The sequence below is a fragment of the Falco cherrug genome, chromosome 2, assembly GCF_023634085.1.
Source record: "Falco cherrug isolate bFalChe1 chromosome 2, bFalChe1.pri, whole genome shotgun sequence".
Taxonomy (NCBI): domain Eukaryota; kingdom Metazoa; phylum Chordata; class Aves; order Falconiformes; family Falconidae; genus Falco; species Falco cherrug.
Window position 1 is genome coordinate 74,497,954 of NC_073698.1, and position 26,811 is coordinate 74,524,764.

General features: G+C 39.6%; 1 protein-coding gene across 2 annotated transcripts in view; it reads right to left on the reverse strand.

Annotated features, from left to right (window-relative positions):
* Positions 1 to 3,592: 3,592 nt before the first annotated feature.
* Positions 3,593 to 26,811, reverse strand: part of DHRSX (dehydrogenase/reductase X-linked) — a 169,549-nt gene continuing 146,330 nt past the window's right edge. For both annotated transcript variants that reach the window (XM_055701347.1, XM_055701346.1), the window contains exon 7: positions 3,593 to 4,054. In XM_055701347.1, coding sequence (XP_055557322.1) covers positions 3,943 to 4,054 — 112 coding nt within the window. In that variant the 3' untranslated portion in view covers positions 3,593 to 3,942. The remainder of the gene's footprint in view (positions 4,055 to 26,811) is intronic.

The following is a 26,811-nucleotide window of genomic DNA, read 5'->3' on the forward strand; positions in this document are numbered from 1 at the left end:
CATTAGCCTGGGTGGAGTACTAGCATGGAAATACCCATTTTAGAAGTTATGAGCAATGGGTCACTCTCATACAAATCAAAATAAGTGCTGTCACTCAGGACATGAGGCAGAATCTAAGTATGACTTCACTGTGACTGACCTACCTTGCTTAGCAGCCTACATGGCCTCCTTGCCAGGTATCTTTTCAGAGGCATCTTTTCTTTATCTTCAGATATCAGGTGTATGTGTTCCGATATGTGGTTACTCCCACAGAGAGAGGATCTGCTTTCATGTTGGAAGGTTAATTTCTCTAACTTCAATTTACAATTATTGGAGCTTGTTTTGCCTTTCTTTGCAAGGTTAAAAAGCTCTCAGGTATTTATTTTTTTTATATGTATAGAACTGCTACAAGGGCTCAGGCTCTCTCTCAAACACATCATTAGTGAAGTGAAACATAGGGTTTCTCAGATATCCAGACATTCTGTGTCCTTAAAATGTGAAATCAGCTCTTACCGTTTCTGTGTGAAGCAAAATAATTGTCCTCTTTCTACATGCTTCATATATATATATTTCCCCCCTAAATAGATATGCTAAGGATTATTTTTGATTTTTGCAGCAGTACCACAAGCAAGCGCTCCCAGTGACATGCAGCACTTTGTGACAACACTGGAGTTTGCTCGAGACAATCTCATGTGCTTATGTGACATTGCAGAGCCGGCACAGCTCTGCCTTTAGTTCCTGAGAGAACTCTTTTTGCAACCAGTTCAAGTTTATCTTCATAGCATTGCACCGCTCTAAAAATCCCTGGCTTTAGGACACTTTTCCCCCTGCTTCATGCAGACACAATCTGTGTTCTTGGTTGTCACAAACCATGTTTTCAGTGTTGTTTAAAACAGATTTCATTGGACTGAGACTGCTAACAAAGTGGTTCAGATTACACTGAAAGTGTGAGTAGCTCTCTTTAGTGTTTGCTATTTTACCAATCCCTATGCCACTTGAAACTGGTTGTGTGAATATTTTGGAGCTTTGAGAGAGTCAAAATTGAAGGTAATTTGGTCCCATCTAGTTTGAGTAATCCTGGACATACTTGTAGCAGCAGTGATGTTCTGTGGGAATGCTATGGCAACATCAAAATGTTGGCTGTCTAGCAGGCTTACTGCATCCTGTGCACAATCCGTGAATAAACAGAGGAATTCAGTTCCCAGAGTGTCAGTCTGGCACATTTCACAAGCACTACGTTCACTTACCAAAAAAAACCCAACTAAAAAAACCCAACAACCTCAGCCAGTCGTACAGAGAAAGTGCTATAGTGATTGAGTGATAAATTTCCTGCTGCTAGCCCTTGTATATACTAACTCTGAGGAGCTAGGAATAAATCATGCATGACTTAATTTTGAGAGGAGATATGCTCTCCTTCAGATTTTTTATTATTTTTGCTCTCATCTGCTTTTCTTTGTTCATACTATGTTTTTTTTGTCTTTGCATCTCCTTGCTAGTTTCTGGACATATTAGCATGCTTCCTTTCAGTTAGATGTGTTCTCTCTCTGAACCAAAGGCTGGAGAAACGGACAGTGAACTACCAGGTTTGAGCTAAAAAGCCCAAAAGGGATATTAGTCAGGGTTCAGTGCACAGGAACATGTTTGTATTGTTTCTAGTCTGCTGCAAATAAGAGCACAACATTGTGTTTGCACTTAATTCTGCCATGCAGTGATTTCCAGTGCCCCAAAGTGAATACAAGCTTTATGTCCACCTATCGGTCTATTTTGCTGTGGCTGTGTCTATCTTCAAAAAGGAAATGCAAGGCCATTTATAAGATTATGCTGGTTTTTTTCAGATGACACCTAAAATAAATGAGATGGGAGCAGGGTAGAGATTACTCTATTAACAGCAAGACTTTATGCTCCCTAGTCACAGAATCCATGCCTGGAAAGTTTCTCTCACTGAGGGAAAGATCATAGAATCACAGAATGGTTTGGGTTGGAAGGGACCTTTAAAGATCATCTAGTTCCAGCTCCCTGCCATGGGCAGGGACACCTCCCACTAGACCAGGTTGCTCGAAGCCCCATCCAGCCTGGCCTTGCACACTTCCAGGGATGGGGCACCCGCAGCTTCTCTGGGCAACCTGTTCCAGTGCTTCACCACCCTCACAGTGAAGAATTTCTTCCTAATGTCTAATCTAAATATTACCTCTTTTAGTTTAAAAACATTACCCTGTCATCCTATTGCTACACTCCCTGATAAAGAGCCCCTCCACACTGGAAGTCTGCTATAAGGTCTCCAAGGAGCCTTCTAGATGTTTTGGGGAGACTTCTAACCTTGACTGAAACTTCCAGGGGAAGTTTCTTGGTAAATTATTCTTGTGGTTTATCACCTTCGCTGTTAGAATGTTGTGTCTATCATCTTCAATGCGCTTTTTTTCTTTCTTTTTTAATTTATTATATTATATATTATTTATATTTCATTTTTTCTTTTTTTCTTTTACTTATTTGAGCTTGTAGAAACTCAGATTATCTTTATATTGCCACATGTCTGTCTTGTTCTTTACTCCATGGATGTGGACATCATCCTTGAAGCTTCACTTCGGCAGACATAGGTAGAGTTCCCTGAACTGTACACACTGAAGCATGTTTGAAACTGATGGTGTCTGAACTGACCACTATGCCACTCAGAAGAGAAATCTTAGGTTTACCAAAAATAGTTTCAGAAAAAATATCAGCTCCACACTCGGAGAAAGTAAAATAAATTTAAAAATAAAACAGCTGTTAGGAATCTGTTAGGAAGTTTTAGGAAAGAAATACAACAAAAGGGAAAATATCCTGTTGCTGCTGTGTAAGTTGGATGAGTAGGCAGGAGCTACTCTTCAATACGGCAAAGAGATAGTTTAACGGGGACATGCTGGAAGTCTCCCAAACCATTAGCAATGTGACAAAAGTGGACTGGCATTAACTGTCTGCTGCCTCTTCCAAACCATGAACTCTAGTTTTTGGATTCATACAAACTAGTTTCAAAACCAATGAAAGGAGGCGATTCTTCATGCAACGAGCAGTAGATGAGTGAATCTCCTTGCCAAAGAAAATGCATGAAGTTGTGGATGCAACTTTACATGGGTCCAGGAAAAAAGGGGACAAGTAATCTTAGCCCACAGCCAAGACAACAGGCCGACTTCATCCTCTGCTGAAACCAGTGTCACCGTTATGATGTTTGATCCCTTCCTTACACTTATGGCTCACCTTCAATGGAGAGCTGCACTCGAACTGAAAACAAATGAATTCAATATCTTGTCTGAAGACCTTATTTACATTTTTTTTTTTGGTTCTGACTTTCAGTTAATACCTCTGGATAAAACTTGACACATAAAACTGATGTTGTGATAGAAACAACATAATCATCATGAATGCCAAATGCCTGCATTAGAACAAGCTGACATTCATTATAAAGAGTCTTAAAGATTAATGAAGCTTAAGGAAAAAAGCTGAAACTTTTAAAACTGATTAGAAATGAGTTAGTTGTATGTAACAAAGGTGCCTTAAGTTCAACACGCCACAGACACAACATGCTCACCAGGGAATGTCTTTTCTTTTGTTGAACAAAAAATGAAAACTCAACTGTGCACAAGGTTAAAGATTGTATTTTAATCACAGACTGAAACATCATGATTTACAAAACTGATGGTTAGATTTAAAACCAACCACTACATCTTTCTGTGGGAATATTCCCCCCACACCCTAGCAGACTAGGGGTTCAAGTGATGAACAGAGCTGTTCATGTTTGCCTTTGGGACTGAACAGTGATTTCCAGGATGATGACTGATGCTGCAAGAATTCACCTAAAATGCTTGTCAATGTATTTCATTTACCCAGCTGGAAGTGGCTTCTTCTAGGGAATTCTGCTGGATTCATCAGAAATCCCAACCATTTTGCAGCTTTCTGTCCAGAGCCTTCTCTGCAGCTCCTCATCATATGCTACGTCAGCAGATTTTGTCCTTTCCTCATTGTAAAGGTAGCAGCCGCCCACTCCTTCCATCTCAGGCGACGCTGCTGCATAGATGGTTGTAGAGGCTCCTTCCTCTGGAGTCTGCAGAAACAAGCAAACAAAAAAAGCATAACAAATTCAGATGAGACAGGTATAATAAAATAATTACATTACACCATGGGACCTTACCAATGACAATCAGCTTCCCTAGTTTTGCATCAAACTTGTAGTTCTTATGCAAACCTCATGGTGGCAATGATAAAAATGCCACTTATTCAACCCGCAAAGTAGACTTTGTTTCCACAACAGTGCTATTTTGAGATAGATTAAAGCCACAGAACAGATATATGGAAAACTCTGGTCCATTTTTTCAGGAGCCAGTCAGGAGGAGCATACAAAATAATTGATTTAGTTTTCACAGTTAGAGCTAATAAACCCAAAAGCAAACACAAATATTATAATCCTAGTTTAATTATTCATTTTGCAGGGATGAAAGGGTCTATACTCTGCCTTAAGAAGATGAAGGCTATGCTGTACGTACAATGTGTTCATTGTTACAACAATATGACACGAGCAAAGGATCATGGAAAGTACAACAGCAAATTAAGATTCCGTAGTTCAATCCCAGCAGGCAGGTAAACCAGGGAATTACATTTTCCAATAGTTTTCATAATTCTGCAGTGTTGTAAAGCAAAATGGTGAAAGATCTGCAATGTCTGACAGACCATGAGTATTAAATGAAATTTAATAGCTTAGAGTGATAACTCCTTTCATCCTGAGGATATGCAAAACATTTCCATTTTGCCTTCAGAAGGATCACACAGCTATCACTGAAATTATTTAATTTTTTTTTTTTTCTTTCATTGAAGGACATATTTAAAACACAATGTTTGATATGTTTCATTTTTATCAGTGATATAATTAATCAACGCCTACTAGATAATAATGTATCATTGTACAGTCCTTGCAGTCATTCTGAGTCATTAACAGTGCCAGTGCTGCTCATAGCTTTGTCCGCTGCACCTGACAGGATGCCTTTTCCTAAAGAACTCACTTGGTGAAAGAGACAGTATTGAACAGGTTACTCAGTGCCTTAATAAAAATACAAATCTAAGTAATTTGAAGCTTTTTGTGACAAGGTTATGATATTTTAAAAAGAAACAACTCTGTTTTCTCACTGTGCATAAATACAACTTACTAAAAATAATTTATTTATATGATGCATCTGGCATTTGGTTTCATTTACAAATAAACTAGAGCCATGTCACACAATCACACAATAAGTCAAGGTTACCCAAACTGCGACCTCTCCAGCTGGTGCCCAGGCAGAGCACCCTCAGCATCTGTGAAGGAAATCCATCCCCTGTGTGACCACAGGCACGTTCCCCCAAAAGTGAACTGCTGAAGCAATATACCCTACAATACGAATGCTCCACTCCATGCCAAGCCCTTGATCAAAAGTGTTTAAGCTGAAGGAAAACTGATGCCAACAGGCTGCAAGGAGTGGTAGTACCACTGTGCTTTCCTTCAGCGGCCACGGAATAGCCAGCTTTTGCTGCCAGTTACCACACAAAGGCAGCATGTCATGTTCCAAATAACACTGAATGAAATAAGATGATAACTCAGCCATCCAACAGGCTGTTCTCTCAGCAAAGCATCAGTCAGTACATAAAAAAAAGTCAGTTCAGGTAACTGCTGGAATATTTTTTATTTTTAAGAAGATGACTGGACAGTTAGATACCATCTAGAAACACAATGTGCCTATTTACTTTAGTTTTATACTCTACTACTGCTTTTTCACCCTTCTTTATATTATGAAAAATAGTTCTATTCCCATCCAGTACATTATGTAAACAACATAAAGATATGTGCGTGCATAATTCTTCACATGATCAGGATGACTCCAAAAAGTTGGATTCCACATGCTCATATAGTGGCTACTATCACAATCAGCTATGCTGCAATATAAAATACCTTAATACTGTAAAGCAGCAGAAAAATGATGAATACAAGCATTCATATTTTATACCACTCACTCTGGATGACAGAAAGAAACCAAAAGTTTTTTTAACATACTGCTGTACTTAAAAATTTAGTGACACAGACAAACCATTAGCTCATGTGATGGTTCACTGGACGTTATGTTCCTGAGTTCTCCAGCTCCCCAGCACAAACAAGCATAAATGTCAGTGTCGATGACTACCAAATCTTAACAACAGCTCAAAACGGAAATGCTTTAAAAAAAATTTCTGTGGGTGGAATTCATGTGATTATGTTCTTATGAGCAGGGCTCTCTGCAGCCTCAGACATTGGTCTGTATGGATCTTCCTACAGCATCAGAAATGCTACGTGCTTTTGCTGATTCAATGGGAAGTCTCTTCTATCATATGCAGTATTTATCAGGTTCTTTATTTTTTGATGATATGTCAGGTTAGCTCCCCACCAGAGGGGATCTATACCAAGAGGGTGGCCAAACACTGGAACAGGCTTCCTAGAGAGGAGGTCAATACCCCAAGTCTGTCAGTGTTTAAGAGGCATTTAGACAATGCCCTTAACAACATGCTTTAATTTTTGGTCAGTCCCAAATTTGTGAGCAATTGGACTAGATAATCATTGTAGGTCCCTTCCAACTGAAATACTCTAGTCTTTCTATTCTATTCTATTCTATTCTATTCTATTCTATTCTATTCTATTCTATTCTATTCTATTCTATTCTATTCTATTCTATTCTATTCTATTCCATTCCATTCCATTCCATTCCATTTCAAATAATATTAAATATTTTAAATAAAAGCAGTGTACAAGTTGAAAGTCAGCTATTGTTTTTATTCATGCAGCCCTAGTAGACCTTTACCAAACCATTTTATGTAGCAAATGTTTTCTATTCTTCAATACAAAGAAAATATTGAACAGGCTCAGACATGAATAAATGCACTTACATGGCCACATTGTGACCAGTCTATAAGCACAGTGACATTGTCACCATCCATTAAGGTCAGCTTATGTAACTTGCCCCAAGATTTAATTTGTTTTTAATCCTGTCCACCATATCTAATACACTGAGTGGAAGGTTCTGTGAAAAATTCCTATTTAGTTTCTATCACCTGTTGCTAAAAGCAATTATCTAAACACATAAGGGAAAAAACCCCACTATAATACATTAAGCAATTAGTGCATAATAATTTCAGTTAAAGGAAAACAATTTTTCCAGTGCAACAGGGAGCAGAGTTGCATATGTATGATTAATTAATTGTCTTATCCCATCTTCTTAGTGCCTAATTAATGCTGAAAGCTTTAATGTTCCATTACTTGAGGATCTCTCTCTTCATTGTTCTGGCGTGTTTTCTGTTTTAATGAAAGTAAAAGGGAAACTCTACACCAGGAGTACCCTGGCCTTCCAGCTGGGTGGATGACCTACCTGTTTTGAGAGGCTGGAAGAAAAGTACTTGCTGTGATTCCATCTCTGGATCATGCTCATACCTACTATGAAAGCACTGTATGTCCACCTGCCCATACACCATCAAGGCTCTTTCCCAAAGTCTTGGATCTACTACACACCCATAGTTAAACTGCAGCCCACAGAGACACACAGACACATCCATACATGTCCTGCCTGTGTACCAGCACCTGAGGACCTCTTGGGAAGAAAGAAGCTGGCAACAGGTTGCAACCACTGGAGCAATTCATGAGTGGACAGGGAGCAGGTTGACTTGTTCCAGCAGTGGCAGCCTCATCCTAGTTGCCAGCTTTCCTGGGAACCCCATAGCTCTCCTTTTACCACATGATAGCCCATCAAAAAATGAGGAGAAACCACAAAGCTCTTGGAAAATTACCACAAGCAGGAGACTACTGTCCAAAGCAACACATCTGACCCATTCTGTGATGCCAATGGCCTTCTAGGAAGGACAGCACCTGATAAGAAGCCAGCGAAATCACCAGCCAGCACTTGAATACCTTGATCTATAAACCCCAGGATGTTTGTCATGATGCTCTATACAAATGGGAGCAAGTTCCCACCTTTGAGATTCTGAAGTATTATACCAAAAGTTGCAGGTAGACAGGCAGTGATAAGTATCATTCAAATCACAGAGGAGGATACTCTACACACTGCCAGAATTAAAAAACAAAACAACCCCAAAAAAACCCAAACCCAAACAATAACAGAATAATATATATACATATACATATATATATATACACACACACACACACACATATAGAATCCGTAACATCATGTTCATGATTTGGCTGGACTTGTCCTAAGACAAGAGGGATTCCCATAAACTGCACAATTCTTCTTCTCTCTTCAGTTACCAACTTATTTGTGCTGAACTTTTTTTAAATTGGATTTTTGTTTACATATTATTGTATTATTAGTATCCAAGCAACTGTAATTGATACCTTTGTCATAGCCAAGTAAAACTGATTTCTGCTTAACTTCTTCCTAATGAAATTCTGCATGTGCAATTCCTTTTGCTTGTTACAGTATTGATCATGTATTTCACTTTCCTTTGCAATTAACTATTTGATTGCAATATCCCTTCAACAGTAAATAAAGGTCAGATTGAAATATTGCTTATTACATGTGTAGGCTGTGGAAGGAGAGAAAAGATAGCATGTGACCAGCTGATTTAAGCAAAATGCAGTCTATGTACACAAAATGACATTATTTCAGTACTACCTATTCCCAAAGAAAGATATGTTGGTTGTTTTTTTTTTACAGAAGCTCTACTAATTCTTTTTTTTAAAATATTCACCAATAGTAAATCATTAATGTAGAATACTTTTCCTTCAGCATGAAATGAAATATTCTATTCTATGAAAGCTAGGACACATACTAAGGGGGTTTGTGGTTTAGTTTTGTGTTTTTAAGACTTGCCAGTTAATGCATTTCGATTAATGCATTTTTAAGTGCCATATAGTCTTGTCAATACTAGGTGCTAATGCTCACAAAATGTGTTAGCCGACGAGTCAGGCCCTATAGCCATGTCTCTATGAAATGTCACATGCTTTTCATTTGTCTACAACACGCGCAACAGCTTAACTCTTTGGAAACGATGCGCCTGCATCAGTTGTGCATTATGGCTTTGTGGCACTTTTCTTATTAATCCAGGTACTCATCCAGTTCCACCTTCACCTGAATTCATAGCTCGGCATCCTGGGTAGACAGTATGGTATGTACATCAGAAACTACAGAAAACTGGAACAGAAACAAAACTAACAAGCTCCTATAATTCCTCTTCTGCAATCCATTCTTTTTCCCAGTACCATCTTCAGTTAACTACCAGCAAACAGTGAGAACCTTGCTGTGTCTTAAACACTGTGATGAACAGTTCACATGGGCAGCATGCATATAATTCCAATTGCATCGGTTGACACAGTTTGCCATATGATTGAAAAAGCAGTAGTGATACAACCTATGGTATCAGAGGAGTTCTTACTCTGGAATAGCTTCCCCTCACCCCAGTCAATCAGCTGATTATACTTGGTTTGTATTTTATAACTTCAGGATGCTGCCATCTTGAGAGATGGTAGGAGAGAAGGTTGGGCAAAGAGGACAGAGCAGGAAGCAGCTGGCAAACCCAAAGACTGAAACTGCAGTTGCGTTTTGAGGGATACGACTGAGGGGTCAAACAGGCAGCTGTGCATCAGGACTGGCTAGTATGCTGGCAAATGGCTTAATAGTGAGGAAGAACATGTTAAAACACCTTTATCCATACAATTTGTGATGGAGAACACATTAAGTGTTGGTGGAATGCCCCTCATCAGCAACATTAAGTAGACTGCTGTAGGAACACTCACCGACACTGGTTTTATGATGGGAAGGTCCTACCTCATGTACTCACATCCATTATGTCATGAACTTGTCAGTTCATATGGGAAATCTGCTCATGGGCTGATGACTTCAAGGAGCTTTCAGGGGTTGGTTTTTTTGGCATGAGGGTGAAGTGTGTTTGCTCTTTAGCCTCACTTTTTTAAATGGATGAGTTTCCCTCAGGCCATTCCTGACTTGGGTAAGGACAAGACATGTCTCTGGCTACCAACATATTTTCCAGGTTCCAACTAGGAAGACACAGTAAGCACTGAACAGGCCATCTGCTGGGCCTGGGTACTCAGGCACTTTTGCCAGCATTCCTTTACTTTTTTCCATGTTAATTATTCTGGTAATGCTTTGAAAATGTTAGTATTCTACTGACTGGACTAAAATCTCTGCATATACAGTTTAGTGCCTTTTCTGTCTTTCTTCAGGGAAGACAATGATCATCTGGGATCCCTGAACAGTACTACGCATATACACAGTGGGGCTTAGCAACAAGAATGAGAACATGAAATTACTGTTACTGGGTACAGCAAAGTCTGTCATCTAATTGCTGGCAGCTAATGGAGGGGGGACACCCAGCCACCCTTGGTGCACTGCTTGACTCTCAAGAGCAAAGGCAAACACAAAGCCACTGCAACACGGAATAGTTTGAAAACTGTCAGAAACAGAGTAGCTGGGATTGTGTTCCCATGAATATTGATGCAAACAACTTGTGAGAAATAAATTACCTGTGTTACAGGGAGCCCTGATTACTATGATCTGTGAACGACCGACTCATTTCAAAACCAGGTTACTTTCTGGTGCAAGACTCTTGAGGTGAAATAACAACAGCTGCTGTAGTGTCACTGCCTGCTGCTGAAGATACGGGCTACATGTGCTCAACACTTCTTGTGTAACTTCTGCAGTGTCTAGACCTCCTGATGTGATCGTTGCTTCGAAAAATTCGGCCGAAAAATGATTAGTTGAAACACTGAGTATGAAAACAAAGGCTAGCAAGGAAACTGTGACGCAGGTATAAGGATGTGTTCGGCAAGCTTTCATCAATGAGGCTGTAACAGCCGACTGTAAGTCCTGGTAAGACCCATGGCCAGGACCAACTGTCAGATCCCTAGGAAGCCAAAGCTGCCAGAGATGTCTGGCAGCACAGCTTGTCAAAGATCTCTGCCTTCTCAAAACTCAAAATCCCCAGTTTCCACCTGGGTTCTCTCTCTTCTCCTATTCTTTCCCATGTAGCTCACTATTACTCTCTTTCTATCCAATTTCTGCCTTGATTATACACCAGAAAGAGATAGAGATGTTTTATTGAATATACAGTTCTCCCTAGAGACTCAGTCAGCACCACCAAATTAATTTCTCTTCAATCCCCAACTCATAGGAAAGAGAATTCTTTAATAAATTCACTTCATAATAAAATCTTTAGGTTTCTTCTTTAAAAGAGACAGCAGCTACAAACAAATGGCTGAGTTAAAATGTGAAGCCTTTCTCTTGACAATGTTGTGGCTACAGAGCAATAATTTCTGAATCAAAGATACGAATATATAATAAAAGACAAAACACTGATAAATTGAGAACAGAAGGCAATTTTCAAACTAAAAAAAATACTAAAATGCTGAAGGGAAGGAACTTTTATAAAATGAATAATTCATGCCTATTCTGGGAAAAAGAGAAGCTTTTCCCTGAGTATCCTTGTACAAGATGCTGTAAAGAACAGAAGCAGAGATAGCTGGTAAACAGACACAAGGAGCATCAAAACCTGGATCTCTTCTTCTCTTTCTATGGAAACCAAATTTTTTTGAATGACCTTTCAAAACAATCCAGCTACACAGAGAACCTGGGAAGCCCCACCTCATCTTCACATCAGCCTCCACACAGGTGGCTGGGAAGCCTATAGATAAAGTAGACCATGGAAGAATAAAACTGTCCCCAAAAGATGGCCAGGGTCAGCAGGTTGCTCAGGGAGCCCAAGGACCATTGTCTGAATGCCTGAGTTCCCATGAGTCGTTTAATGGAGCCAACCGTGGCAGGTTTCGCTTTGCGTTGTGTCAGAGCAATGCCATCTGAGAAACCTGTTTTGCTGGAAAATCACCAAGCAGCTCTACTCTGAAACCCTGGTACGGCTCTTCTTTCAGACTCAAAACATGATCAAAGGTTTACTCTGGAAGACAGCAGCCATAGCTCTGAACCTTCCTCTTCCAAAGCAGCTGCTTCAGACTAAGCAGGACATCATGGGTCATCTCAAATAGCATCAGATGCCTGTGTTATCAGGCAGCTGAATGAGGCCCCTGTTGGCTGGCTGGCTTTCTGGGCCACACTGAAGAGATCTCAATTGACTTCAGACAGCAGCTTCAGCAGCGAACTCACTTGTAGATACTACAAAAACAAATTAGCATGTCTTAACTTCAAACCATCCCACTTAGAAGTCAAATATAACCTCAGTGATTTGAGCAGAAGTGTTTGTGGATCCATACTTTGCATTTTCTAACTGTTGAAATGGAGGACTAGAAGAATGATGTTTAGGTTTAAGCAATTCTCAAAATGGAAACAAGAACCCAACTTTACGTAACTGGATTTAAGCAGGGACTTGAAACTTTGGGTCAAAGTAATTAATCATAACCAAGTCCTTTGTTCATTTTGTCAAGTGCATTGAGGAAGATTACTTTGCCTGAAGGCTGATCCTCATGCCTGCTTTGCAGCAGACAGTGATACCTTCAAAGTCAGAGCTGAGATATCGCTACAGCCACTCCAATTACATTACACTCGTTACCTCACTCAGCTCAGCAGCAGTATGCAAAATTTGATAGACAGGAGGCTGCTGCCCCAGACATTGCATAAACATCCAGCCAGAGACAGTCATTTGCTGGAAGAACATCCAGTCTCTAGGAAATAAGGCAGGCAATAACAGGAGGAGAGAGCTGAGAGAGTACACGTACTTCTCAAAATGCTGAAGCCTCTTCTGGGAGTGTGACTCTCTGGTCAACCAGCCCTCTGGAAACCAGGTGATGTCCCGCAGCTACCGATTGCTGAGGATGCCAGACTTAAACCACTCAGAATTGTTCTGCATATCCTCAAATAATCTGGGATTTTCTGCAACACCTCTATTTACAGACAGGCAAGTGGTTTACTGAAACAAATGCACAGGTCAGGAGAAGAGATGAGGAAAGAATGAGCCTCCTAAATCTTAATCCTGATGCCTTGTGCACTAGGCTGTTACTCCTTTTCTGTGTTTGTAAAAGGAAAATACACAATTTATTTGTTTACTACCAGCTTTATGGCCATAATTACAGTATCATGTGAACAATTCAATATAATCTTCCTCATTCCCAGATACAGACTGATCTATCGTTATGTAAGAATACTCAATTACAGCTGAGTATCCATGCTAGATATATGCTAAGAAACCGTCCTGACCTTTTTATTAACTATGTAAGGCTTTAATTCTACTGAATTAGTAGTTTTGAACTATGACTATCTGAGAAATACCAGTAAGAGTGTAAGACTACTCCTCCCTCCAACAAAGCTCTTCGAGAGGCAACCTCTTTGATAGGTAGTGGCTGGAATATCTGCATCATTTAAAAATATATGACCAATTTTTTTACTTCAAAACACAATTTAAATATGAATCAAAAGGTGAATGGATCAAAATTAAAGAGGACTTAAAACAACAAACATCCATGAAAGCTTTAGAGCTTTCATTCTCTATGCATTATCTTATACCAGTACATGGGTAAGCTTTAGTTTGCTGAATTCTTTCAGATGATGCCAGATTTTGGCAATCGAAATAAAAAACACAGAAAATCACACAGAAGTGTTTGCATTTGAAATGGTAGCTGCATTTTTACCAGCTCCAGAGCAGGAGAAACAGCAAGGCTCTAAGTGCTGAAGAGGATGCTCTTGAGTGCAGGTACTTGTGAACAGTTTATTTTATTTACCTGCCCGTTCACACAAAGTAAAATGTCTTTGCTGGCTTTTGCTGAAAACACATGACTTCAGGCATAAGATATATGGTGACTTCTAACTTGTAGCCCTCTACCATCATCTCTACTCTTTTACTTACTCTTTAACATTTCACAAGTCACGTAATCTTGTTTTCCCTTCTCAGAAAATGGAAACTATCACAACTCCAACTTCACAACTTTCTTATAAGGACTGTTACTGTTTTTTAATGCTTATAAGCACTCAGAACAGGCATGGAACACCTAAATACTTAAAAGATAACCACAATATAGAAAACCTTTATGAACTCCAGTGAGATCAAAAAGCATAAAGACTGTACAGAACATAGACAAAATGAAATAACCCCAAATTGCATAGGCCAGCGGCTGTTTCACAGCCTCTTCTGTTTTAAATTGCTACAACCCCCGTTTTGCACCCCAAAGAGCAGCGGGGTTGTTTCCACATGTGGTCTGAGGAGGGTGGTGGGGCCTGGAGAGGCTGGCTGCCCGCCCAGGCTTCTCACCTGCCCGCTGGAGGCACTTGCTGAAACCAGATGGCTCAGGTAAGAAGGTGCAGATCCCTTCCTGGATCACCAGGTAAGGTCAGCAGAGGACACTTCTTCTCCAGGACTCAAGTAGGCCATGTGACTGCACTAGCAAAGATGGGGACCAGAAACACTAAAGCGCAAAATGACTACAGGGTGCTACATCTCTGCATTAATAGCATGCAAGATGAAAATACACCTGAGAAGATGGGAAAGGTGAAAACAAAAATACACTTTCTTCCAAATATCTCATGGCTACATTGTAGCGGCATGCTAGCTGGGCTGCAACAGCTCCTGTGGGTCTACTCCACAAAAAGCTCCTGCATGGAAAACGAGACACCGCCTCACAGTGCTTATCCTTGCGCTGGGTCTCAGCCTCCATCTCCTTTTCCTTATTGCTGACTCCAAGCCTTTCTGCAGGACTGAAATGTGATAGTCCTGAAGAGGCTGTGCTGGCTGGCTGGAAGACGTTTCAAGCAGATCACCAAATAGCATTTAGCACTGTCCACAGGTCTGGTTTTCTGTTTTCTAGATAGCTGTTGTCTTTAAATTATAGTTTTGCAATATTCCCCAAGCTGACAGGTGAAAGCCCAAACTGGAAGACAGGCAAAAGTGGTGGGGAGGGAAGGAATCTTATTCAGCAAATTTATGCTTCCTTTTATTCTAGTTGCTGGCAATTTCAGCATTTAATCTTGAATGATAAACAAAAAGATATAAACAAGGTCTGAATTAATAAATTAATTCGGGTCTGTCCCTAGCGGCATACTCCAAAGATGGAAAACAAGAAGAGTAGTCTGATTTTCTATAGTTGTTTTAGTGAAGAACAGAAATAGGTGAAGGCAGCTCAGATTTTCTAATCCTATCTTTTCTGATAGATACAGTAATCAGAATTAGTTAATTCAAGTCAGTAATTACAGATTATACATCCTTGGTTTTGATGAGAGAAATGTGCTAAATAAGTTCAAGGTATTTCTGTTTAAGTAATAAAATCTTGTAAAAATGACATTTCCCTTCTTTTTAATTAAACTCGTATTTCATCTCGAAGCAGCTTGTAAAAAGAGTGAAGAAAGAAATTAGTCATTTTGTAAACAGCTGTTTCCCATTTTCTATCACAACAGAACACTAAAGTCATGAAATCACAGATAGATTCTGATTATGAAGCTCTCTAAGTAGCTTATCCTCTCAGTTACCTAACAGAAGTACTAAATTTAAAGGCAAAGGCTACATTCAGGTGCAAATCAACATCTCTCAGTGCTTACTAAACCACCAGAATCAATCTGTTTTTAACAAAATAACTAAAAATGCAAATGCAAAGGAGGATTGAATCTGATTATTCAAATCAAGCTTTTTGTTGTGTAGACTGAAAGTGAGTTTAAGCTCTGTAACTTAAATCCCTTTATTTAAATCAATCAGCCCTGGGGGTCTTTACTGTCCATCAAGGAACCTACTGATGGCTTAAATTCAGAAAAGCAGCAAAGAATATATATATATATATCACTTTAGACAGGCAAATAGTACCATTGATTTCAATAAGATTAGTCATGTTTCTAAAATTATGTCAGACAAGATCCAAGTCATCATATCTTGCACTGCAAAGCTTATTATAAAGCAAACACGCAAACTCTTAGCCACACAAATGCTTCCCAAGGTCTTAAACAGAAGCAAAAACCTTCCATCTTGAAAACAATTACTCCTGAGTTCAATATCATCACATTTAATCTGCTAAATGGTCTGAAAGAAGGGCAGGTTGGTACTTGTAGTGCAGAGGGGGATATTAGCCTTGGGAGAGGTGATATTATCAATTTGCAAGGGGGCAGAGAGAGAAAAAAAAAAAAAAAAGGTGGCAGTTCCTGCCAGGGGAACAGATAAAGGAAAGCAGTGAAGTGGGAGGTACTGAAGATTGTTAAGTCCTAGTACATAGCAAGACCCAGATTTACTGTACACTGAACCTGTCAATTTTAATATACAGGCTGATTTCTAAGGTGTTTTGTAAACCTTCATTAAGGTAGCAGATGGAGCCATTAATTTGTGAATAACATCTCCCCTGCAAAGGCCAGGAGTGGATTTGGTGGCAGGTATCATCCTTCCCATGTTCCTGTTTCCTTTGCTGGATAACAGAAGTCACAGCAAAAGTGTCACGTTGCTGTACAGGTACAGTCCTGTGTGAATGTCTAAACCGACTGCCCTGGTTTGTGTCGCAGGAAGAATTGGTTCAAGTTCCAAAAATTAGGTCCATAGTGATTAGTCAAATCTTATTACCTGAAGGAGGACAATGAAAAACTGGAGAGAAGAAAAACATTTAATCACTTCTATAGCCAAAGTCTTTCCCCAGTCTGCTATTGAAGAAGAAAAAGAAAAAGAAAAAGAAAAAGAAAAAAAGAAAAAGAAAAAGAAAAAGAAAAAGAAAAAGAAAAACAAAAACAAAAACAAAAAGAAAAAGGAAAAGAAAAAGAAAAAGAAAAAGGAAAAGAAAGAAAAAAGAAGAAAAAGAAAAAGAAAAAGAAAAAGGAAAACAAAAAGGAAAAGAAAAAGGAAAAGAAAAAGAAAAAGAAAAAGAAAAAGAAAAAGAAAAAGAAAAAGAAAAAGAAAAAGGAAAAGAAAAAGAAAAAAGAAAAAAGAAAAAGGAAAAGAAAAAGAAACAGGAAAAGGAAAAGGAAAAGAAAAAGAACTTGTGGGGCAAGAATGTAAAAAATCCCAACAACCTTCCTGAACATATTCCTTTTATTTCATTCTCAGATAGCTCCTGTCTCTGCAGAGAGCTTCTGACTGGGGTTTTGATACTGGACTGATTAAGGGCATAGGTAGGTAGGTATGAGCCAGAGACCTACACTTGCAGAACTATCAATAGCCAAAATAACACAGTGAGAATTAACCTTTTATTTTTATTAAGTGCCCCAGGAGAGTTTCTGTTGCACTTGTATTCACAGGGCTTTTTGACTGAAAGGTTAGAGCAGTTGTTTAGAATGAGAAACAAATACCGGGAGGTTTTGTGGTTCGATCAATACATGTTACAGACTCATCTGGTGCTGAAATAATTCACTTTGTTTAGGGAGCTGGTATTGAACTTCGCTCTTTGGCAATGCCATTTCACTACACCTGCCTGTTTGCCTTGAGAGCCCAATCAATGAGCCCTGCCCGCCGGTGCGCTCGCAGAGATACACTGCAAAGAGCTGTGCCCCAGATGATTAAACTTCTGCTTCCCAGGAAAAATTCCTGTTGAATTAATGCAGAACTGTGCTGTGGTTTAGCAACTGTTTTTAACTCGCAAAAGTGCAGGCTGAGGTCTGAGCAGAGGCTTGAGTGCCAGTGCAGGCTGCCTGTCCCAGCCCTCCCCACCGCCTCCCCCGCCCGCCCAGCAGCTTGCTTAAAATTCTGCTCTTTACCTGCAAGTCTGCACAGCTCTCCAGCCACCTATTGTTTTTTAATATGTACTTCACAGTGGAATTGAATTGTTCCAATCAAGATCAGGACCCTGTTTCTCTAGGTGGCATGCGAAGCACATCTACAGTCTAAACTTTCACTCATTTTCTCTGCCTGCCCTTCCACCATGCCCCACGACACTCGCAGATAGTCCCAGCTCTTCTTCATTCCCTTTTCCTCCTGAATTCCTAAATGCCACTTGCCAGGCCCTCCCTGCAACCTCACTGAGTGTGCTGGTTGCTTGCCCCATTGGATGAGATCCTTTTTGCAGCATATATGCCATGTTGAGGAGGGTCTCCTCAGGAGCTCAGGGCAGGAGGGTTCCCAGTGTATCACCGACACTCACCCTCCTTGGCTCACCCATCCATGTCATTGAACCCCTTCAGAAACCAAAAAGGGGTAGAGAGCAGCTTTCAAACATGAGCTCTTGGGGCATGCTGATGGCTCTTACCAACTCTGGAACAAAGGAGCAAGCACAAGCCTTTTGACAGTAGAGAAAGAAGAGGGAAATATTAGGTAAAATCTCACCAATGGATTGACCCAGCCATATCTGGGAAGACAGGAGAAACAGTGGGTCTACAAGCGGTACTAAGCCCTTAGAGCTGGGCAGAAACCAAGGCTCTTCTTGCAGCAAAATCACAAGGGGCATCGAAACGGTGGTGTGACAGCATGTATTGCTGGGTGTGTAGGGCTGCAAGGGGAGGAGTGTGAGTGGGGGTGGTCTCAGGGTGCAGAGGCCACCAGCATCAGCCACAATGCCAGCCACTGCCTGACCCTTCCCAGGGCAGGAGCAGCTCCTGCATCTGGAGAGACAAGCCGAAAAACCCTCTTTGCTCTACAAATGTCTGCTGAGTTGATGTGTCTAGTTTTTAGTCCCTGAGCTCTGTAGGGGAGCCACAATTGAGAAGCAAGGGTTTCCAAAGCAGCACAGTTTTTATATAAAAATAATCTAAATGTTTGGGTTTTACCAATTACATAAATCCTTACTGACCAGAACATAACTGACCTAAACATAACTGACCTTTACTTTTAAATCTGTGTTCAATAAAAGAGGATTACAATTGTTTGTGAACTTTGCAAAGTCTGTAACATGGCTTGGGGAAAAACACCCTTAATTTATATTTGTCTAATCCCTAATAGCTGCTGACAGTCTCTGAAACAAATAGTTTTAATTATTTTCTCCTTGCTGAGTCTTAGGTCTCATCATTTAATCATAAAAAAATAGCACATTACTGACAATTGGGATAAAATGGAGAGTCATACAGTAGGAAAAACAGGAAATCACATTAGCACCAAAGTGACAAACATGTCCTTCTTACTGCAGCCCTGTCCTGAGACAGCAGAACATTTACAACTGCCCCATAAAAAAAAACAAACAAAAACCAAAAACCAAACCAAACCAAAAACCAACCTGAAGAAAATAAAAAGCCCTTCAAACATTTTCCATTTATCCTGAAATGTATGGCTATTAAAAATGTCAGTGTGGTCTCTGCAATAAAGAAAATAGTTTAAAGACTCCTTTCAGTTATTAATGAACAATGTATGGGTCTTACACATTGGTGTAAAATAAGTGCTACTTTTTTTTTTTTTATCAGAACTACTGATGCATGAAAATTACTACAGAGCTAATCAAAGACTAATCAATGACTATATTTCAAGAGTAATGCTCTGTTCAGAGGAAAAAATGGCTGCAATTCACAAACAATTATTGACACCATGAAGCACATGAATCAATGCCCACAAGAGATCTGCACATTATTTAAAATTTCTTCATCAATATTTGCCTTTGATCCTTTGTCCCAGTGTAACTTTTCCTGCCTGTAATACTGTGAATGTATTAAAGGTTAGTGTGAATACATTAAAGACACTAGCTTAAAATGCAAAAGCTAGACTTCTGATGGATACATCTAACAGGCAGCAGTGGCATGACTATTTCTGGAGTGCTGTAGCCATGGGACTCTGTGCAAAGCTCCTTCTTGTACAAGACATTGTCAGCCACAAAACAATCAAGACCTCACCTCTCCTGGGCCCAGTATAACACTGCAGGACATGAAATTCTTAAAGTTTTCCCAGTTTCTTTTTCAGCATGCAATGGTTTACAGCTCAGAGTAAGTGGAAGTACATGAGGTGGCCAGAGCTGGAGGTGATGTGCCTCAGTGCTCACTGAAGTCTCCCAGGGAGACAGATTTATCACGGGCTCCTAAAGCAAACTGATGAGTTCCCATCAGCCCAGTTCTCTAAATATAGCCTTTTGCCTTGTTTTTATCACCACCTCTGTTTAGAGCAAGGGAAAACTATGAACTAGTCCAAGGTACAAATCTGAATTCTCCTCTGTGTTAACACAGAGGAGAGAACAACCATCCATTCTTCACTTGCATAAGCAAATACTGCAGATGTACAGGGAAGCAAAGAAGCTGATTACCTCTGGCTCTCATGTTTTTCTTTTTGAGTTACATATGGCTTGAGGCATGGCTGGTTTATAGCCTGAAATTATGTTCCTTTACTTTAGGTTTAACTGCAAATCAGTCTGCTTAGCCCAGAACAAACATCTGGTCTTTGCTTAGAAAACGAACAGACAACTTCACACCTGCCACCAGAGCGCAGCTACTCAAATACCTGACAACAGTTACCAGCAGCACTTGATAAGAGGGAGAGATTTTTAAAGAAAAAATACCCGGCTGTGACTAGAAATAACCAGATTTGCCTGTCTTACTACAGTTCTGCAGAAGAAAGCAGCAGTAATTTTTAATCGCTAATATAATAAGATGGAGAAAAGCAATTTGGTTCTTGAAAAATCAGGCATATTCCTCTTCTAATCTAAATTAATATTATGAAGAATTTACAAATAGCTGTAGAAGACCACAGCAGAAAAAAACCCGCCATAACCACAAAGAGAATTTTGAAGACAAAATAGCACCAAGGTACACGTTCTTACAGAGAATATTTCCCTAAGCAAAAGTAGATGCCTGAGCCAAGTATGCTCTTTAACTCCTTCTCTGAACATGTAAACTCATTTCAAAAAAGCTCACTCAGGATTTTTTCCTCTTATTTAGGCAAGTATGAGAAATTACACAACAAGACTGAAGATTTTCTTAGCATTCATCTCATTTGCAAGTAGTACAGAGTTGCTCACACTCGTAGTTTGCTTTTTTATAGAAAAGGACACAAAATCTAGACGGTCCTCTGGCCTGCACTAACTGCTTCTATATTAAATAAGTACAAATATAACTATTTTGAAACTATAAAGAGTGAAGAAGGCTCAAAAAAACAGAGATGAGAATATAGCCCAGTACATATGGACATAATTTTAAAATAAACATTAAAAATGTATTTATGAGGTAAGGAGCAGGAAAGGAAGCTGTTATCCCAAAGCTTGTGTGCCTGAGCACACTGGCCTGCCAGCTCCCAGTTTTCCAGTTTCATTTAGAAAAAAGGTTACTATCATCTATCATATTCCATGGGTTGTCAGAAGAGCCATCCCCATGTATTTTTCATTAAGAAGCCCCCTGGAAGAGGTGTTTTAAATGCTTGAAAAGGAGGTTAGCTGGCTATTTGCCAGCTGCACCACAGCTCTGCCCTTTCTTCCAATTCAAGAGTGTATTAACCAGAGGATAATCACAGGTGTTCCCATCCATAATCTACAGTAACAATAACAAACAGCAGGTCAAATGGAAAGGATCTTGCAGTCTTTCAAAATAACCAGTTTTGCATTTTGTTAGAGCTATTTATTTATCTTTCCTAAAAATTCTTAGGTATTGCAGGTGGCTGAAATCAAGAGTGAAAGAATATCGTTGAAAAATACTTAATAATATACATTCAACTTGCAAAGCTAGAGTAGGCTACATTTTTGTTTAGTAAATTATTTAAAAGGTAATTATTTTTATTAAAATAATTTTGTATATAAAAAAAATAATTGAAGGTAAGTGATATTTTACCATGAAAATTGTCTAGTCTCCACAGATTTTAGCAGAGACTCTAAAACATGAAAGCTATTGCAAGCTCCTGCATTTTAGATACATCTGTTTCTCTATGATAAAGGCACTATACAACTGTGATAACAGCATACTTGCAAAGGTCTGTTAATAAATATCTGCTGTTGACTAAAGTTTTACAGAAATACATGTTGACAGTGACAACATATAAAAACAAGAAATGAAGTTACATGCATTTACTTAACAAAAATACTTCCACCTACCACACATAAAAATAAAGATTCTTTTTATGCAAGAAATCTGTTTACATGAAGAAATACCAATTGGTACAAATGACCCAGCAATGCAGTGTTCTTCACCAGAGAAACTACACACTCTTTACTTATTCCCTGAAGCGGCAAAACCACATGCATCTTAGTGACATGATTCATAGACAGCTATTTCCATCATATTTATAAAAATACCCCTATGGGCTGCTGACAGCAATGAGAGGTGAATGAGAGATTACTGAAATACAGCTAAATTGAGGGCAGCTTAAGAGACCTATGTTTCGGTTCATCACACCATTTCTTTCTTGACAGTTCAAATTTTTGGTATAACCCAAAGGATTTATTTTTAAACCTAGACACCCATTCATAATAGAGGGCAAAGCTTTAACTCGGTAATTTGAAGCATCGACACATCTTAGCTATCATAACAGACCCATGATCAGTAGCTTGCAGCAGGTCTATTGCTCTGATTTGAAAGACCCATCCAAGAGAGGTGAAGAACCCAGCTTTGCCCCCTCCTAAATACCACATAATGGTTTAAATAAATAAGTCTACAAAAACGAAATTCAAATTTTAAAATGTACTGTATAATTTCTCCATAAGAAAAATACAGCAAATAGCAGCAAAAGCACCAATTCAGGTGAGGCTGATCTGCCATCACAAAACAGGAAGGTAAGAATACCTGTCTTCCCTTCAGGCAAAATCCTAAACCAAACTCTCTGTTCTGGACATTTTAGGAATGGAAATCCTCATTGTGCAAACTCTTGTTAGTCTACTCTGGACACTGTCAGTTGGAACTCCTTGGCTGCCTCCCAGCATGGCTACAAGCCTCCCTGCAGTTAGTCGTCTCGAAGGTACTTTAGATGCAAACCAGTCAGTCAGGAAGGCCCAAGGCAATGGCTTGGGCTACTTGTGGAAACACAGGAGAAGCCATGGTCTCTCATACATCGGTCATGCTGCTGGCCCTGGCTGCCTGGCCTCTCTGCTGGAAGGGTCTCTTCAGCACTGACCAGCTTCTAGAATTTTGCTGTAACCCAGATTAGAGATTAACTGGACAGCTATGCCAACTATCTCTACATCTCCATTTTCTGTGTAACTTAGCTAATTTGGTTTTTAATGGCATGCACAGATTTCTTGACCAGGAAAATAAAAGATCTCATCTTCACTGAAGGCTTTTCAGTCTGAACCACAGCCCCATGTTCACTTTTCTCCTGTAACCAAAAGCCAGAACTGTTGGAAGCACAGTTCAACACAGCTCATCAGCAAACAACTGGAAAAAATGTTTTCTAGAAAGGCAAGGATGGTGAGTGCAAGAAGTGGCACATCTTCACCAGAGGTTTTCCTAAAGAAGGATTTGCTAAGTACTCTAAAAGTTCAAAATCAGAATTAGTATTTGTTGGGAAATCTTAACTTTTGGACTCTTAGACCGAGTTCCTTTTTTCTTTTCATCATGGGAACAAACCAGATAAACCTGAGGACAAAAAATTGGATTCTAAATACAAAAGGAATTCAGAAGAAATGGGGAGGTTGTAGGGACTCCTTGGAACATCTCTGATCTCCCAATTTTGCAGATATCCTATCAGCTGATATTCTCCATACACCTATTTAAACTCCATCTTTAAAACAACACTTTTCTTATATACTTTTCACTTCCACTCTGTGGAAGCCTTTTCCAGAGTCTGATTCCAATTAGGAGAAAGAAGTGTCTGACTTCTTTCTACTTACTTCTTTCTCACTTTCTCAAAGTAAATAAATTTCCAGTCAGCTTGCTTAAATTCGTTCTTATCTTGATAAAATTGTTTCCTTAAAAGCCACCTTACTCCTGTTTATTTTGATTAAAGGTATTGCTAGGTATTATGACATAACCTGACAATAAAAAGAAGAAAAAAAAAGTTGTTGCCTAGAGCTTCTACAGAGTCGAACTGAAATCGACTCACAAAAGATGCATTGTCTTTATGGTAACAGCAACAGCACTGATACCATCCTTGGGTGGGATGGTACCTGCTTACATCTATGAAGTCTAATGACCCTAATGCTGCAAATGCTTTCTTTCCATCCGGGGGAGCATGGGACAGATTGCACATCACATGTATGAGTGCTGCTTCTGAGAACAGGAGGTGCTTTATAATCAATCCCCTTGGCTCCTCTGAGTAAACCATTGTGTAGTGACCTGGAGATGACAAATTCAGGTACCTGAGCACAAACACATTTTGTATTTTATCACTTTTTCAAAAAGCTGGATACAGATGACTCAATAGCAATCTGCCTTTGACCCAGTGCTGTGATGAGTGGATTGAAACCCTCACAGAAGAAGTTATACAGCCAAGGCATTGGGTGATGGATATACTTTGCAGTTAAAACAGTGGTTCGTATGAAACAGACTTGCCCCAATATGAGGGGAAAATAAACCATCACACCATGAAAACCGAATATGAGCACTGAGTGTGTTTAAAATAATATTAACAGGGCAACTATATTTAGGAAAAAAAATACTGTGTGAAAGTCCCTGCTTCCTGCCTTCCAGACCCGCAATGGATTTCAAGCAATACCAGCTGAATCCAGTATTATGAACATTTGAAATACTTACTACCTCTGGAGATCTGCAAGCCTTCTAAAGCAATTAGGGTTTGGTGTATCTGTGCCGGCCTCAATACACTTCCCCAGATAGTAGGCATATAAAATAGGACACGTGCCACAAACCTAAACCAGGCAAGAAAAATAAAAGGCCAGCCCCAGATCAAAGAGAACCTCTGAGGAGCAGGATCAGACATAAAATGCTTTACATAAGGACAGTGTTCCACATAAGGAATGCGAAGTCAAATCAGATAATCCTTGTTACAAGAATACACAATAAGATTGGGATCTGGATGCTTTTAGGTTTGGGTCTTACTTATTTGTTTAGCAGGTTCTGATCAGCTACACTTGTGCAAAGCCACTGATGAAGTACCAAAAACTTCATGACAATGGAAGTCATCATCTTATATGCAGAGGAAAACGGGGACCTAAGTTGTCATTACTGGTCATGATGTATGACATTGGTGATAATTGAACTCCTCTCTGAGAAATGACCAAACTACATTCCCAGGCTGGGCAGCCATAAAAATAGCTTTTGTACCTGGACAATGTGCAAGTCTTACAGAAAAAACAAGCATCCCGCCCCATAGTGCCTTTTCATTTTTAGAACAGACACACCTGTCAAAATATACTCATAGCATGTAATTTTATTTTCAACACTCTGAGCTCCAAAAACAATGGGACATCTTTTCCCTTTCTACATTTTCAATCATCTTAGGGTAGTATGCGACAAGTGGCAGATGCTGTGGAAGACTACATTTTGCATCTCAAGAGCCTGGCTTGGCAGGCAAAGATATCGAATAAGTCAATCAATACGGTTCTTCCTGACACACATTCAGCCTCAGCATGCTGCTGCCTGCTGCAGGGACGTGAGGCAGCTGGGGAGACATTGCACAACGCTGCTCACAGCAACGCCATGGGAACACAGGGCCGCCAGGCACAGGGCACCAATTCTGGTCCCTGCTGTTCATTTAAGAAATAGCGTGTGTACTAAATTGGATAAACTATTAATAAGATGGTAAGTTAAGCTTGTAGGTTGTTGATGGCTTGCTCCAAGACTTTGACAAGTAATTAAGAGACATTGGGAGCAACTCAGTTTTTCAGACCATGCCTGAGCCTAGGACCAGCAGCAGCACCTCCTTCCTGTTCCAGTGACAGAAAAGTAGGTCAGCATGATGGGGCCACACAAATACCACTATAAATCCCATCCATGATAAGCTGTCCAAGTTCATTCTTGTTTTATTGCACATTGCTCAGGTTTCATTCAAATCCTCTTTTGCATATGTTCTGTATTCCCCACAGAGCGCCTGGTCTGTGGTAACATCACTCCTGTGGTTTCTTCCCCTTTCCAGTGCTGAGATGGCAACAAAAAAATGTAGTAATTTGCCCTGAAGAGACTCACAGACCCAACTTAAAGAGAATGTTTAAATATGTAATAACATATAGACTCCACTAACTCTGGACAGATTGTATTAATGACTTGTGTTTACATCTAGGATCAAGTACCTTCTAGAAAAAATGGGAGCTAGAGCCACTGCACCAAATTTCCTGCTCATGTTTACCTATTAAAATCCACCAAAACCCATGTATTTAGCTGAGAACATAACAAGAACAAAACAAGACATGTGAACTACAACTTGTAGTATCTCAGTACCCTTCCCAAAAATGCAGATATGAATGTTTGGGGCTGGCAATTGTAATTGTTATGGTCATTAGTAAAGCCAGAGTTATTCAAGTGATTTCTGAATTGAAACTTTTCAAAAATCACAAATTTGGTGCTGGATGATCCTGTTATTTTAAAAATTGTATTTGCTGTTTACAGTTGTTCCTCAAATAGTGAGTAATGCTTGCTTTTCAGCTTCTCTCTTTTTATATACATTACACGATTATAAATACATATAGGGAGCACACATAACTACCCATGTAAATGCATGATAATATATATGTGATAAGTAGTGGAAGCACACAATGGATTGTAAACTTATATGAAAAATAAAATTCATAAGTAACTGGGATTGCCTCACCTGTGGCTGCCCATGAACACACTTCCCACTTGTACGGGAAATGGTCTGGTTCTCTGAACTTAGAGCTGCCATTTGAAAAACCAGCTTGAGTAGAGATTACCTGTGCCCCAGACATGTGAACACACCTTTCCAGTTCCTACTCTCTCCTGTGCTGTTGTTTAAAATAAAACTAATTTAATGTCCTGTACCTTGGGATGGGATTCATTTCAACCAACTTCATACCTTTATACAGCACAGACATCTATAGCTGAGCTAGTCACCAGAGGATCCCTTCATCGTACACAGGGACAAACTGGCACTTGAAGGACTTGAATCACCTGGCCAACTGTAGATATTTATCTT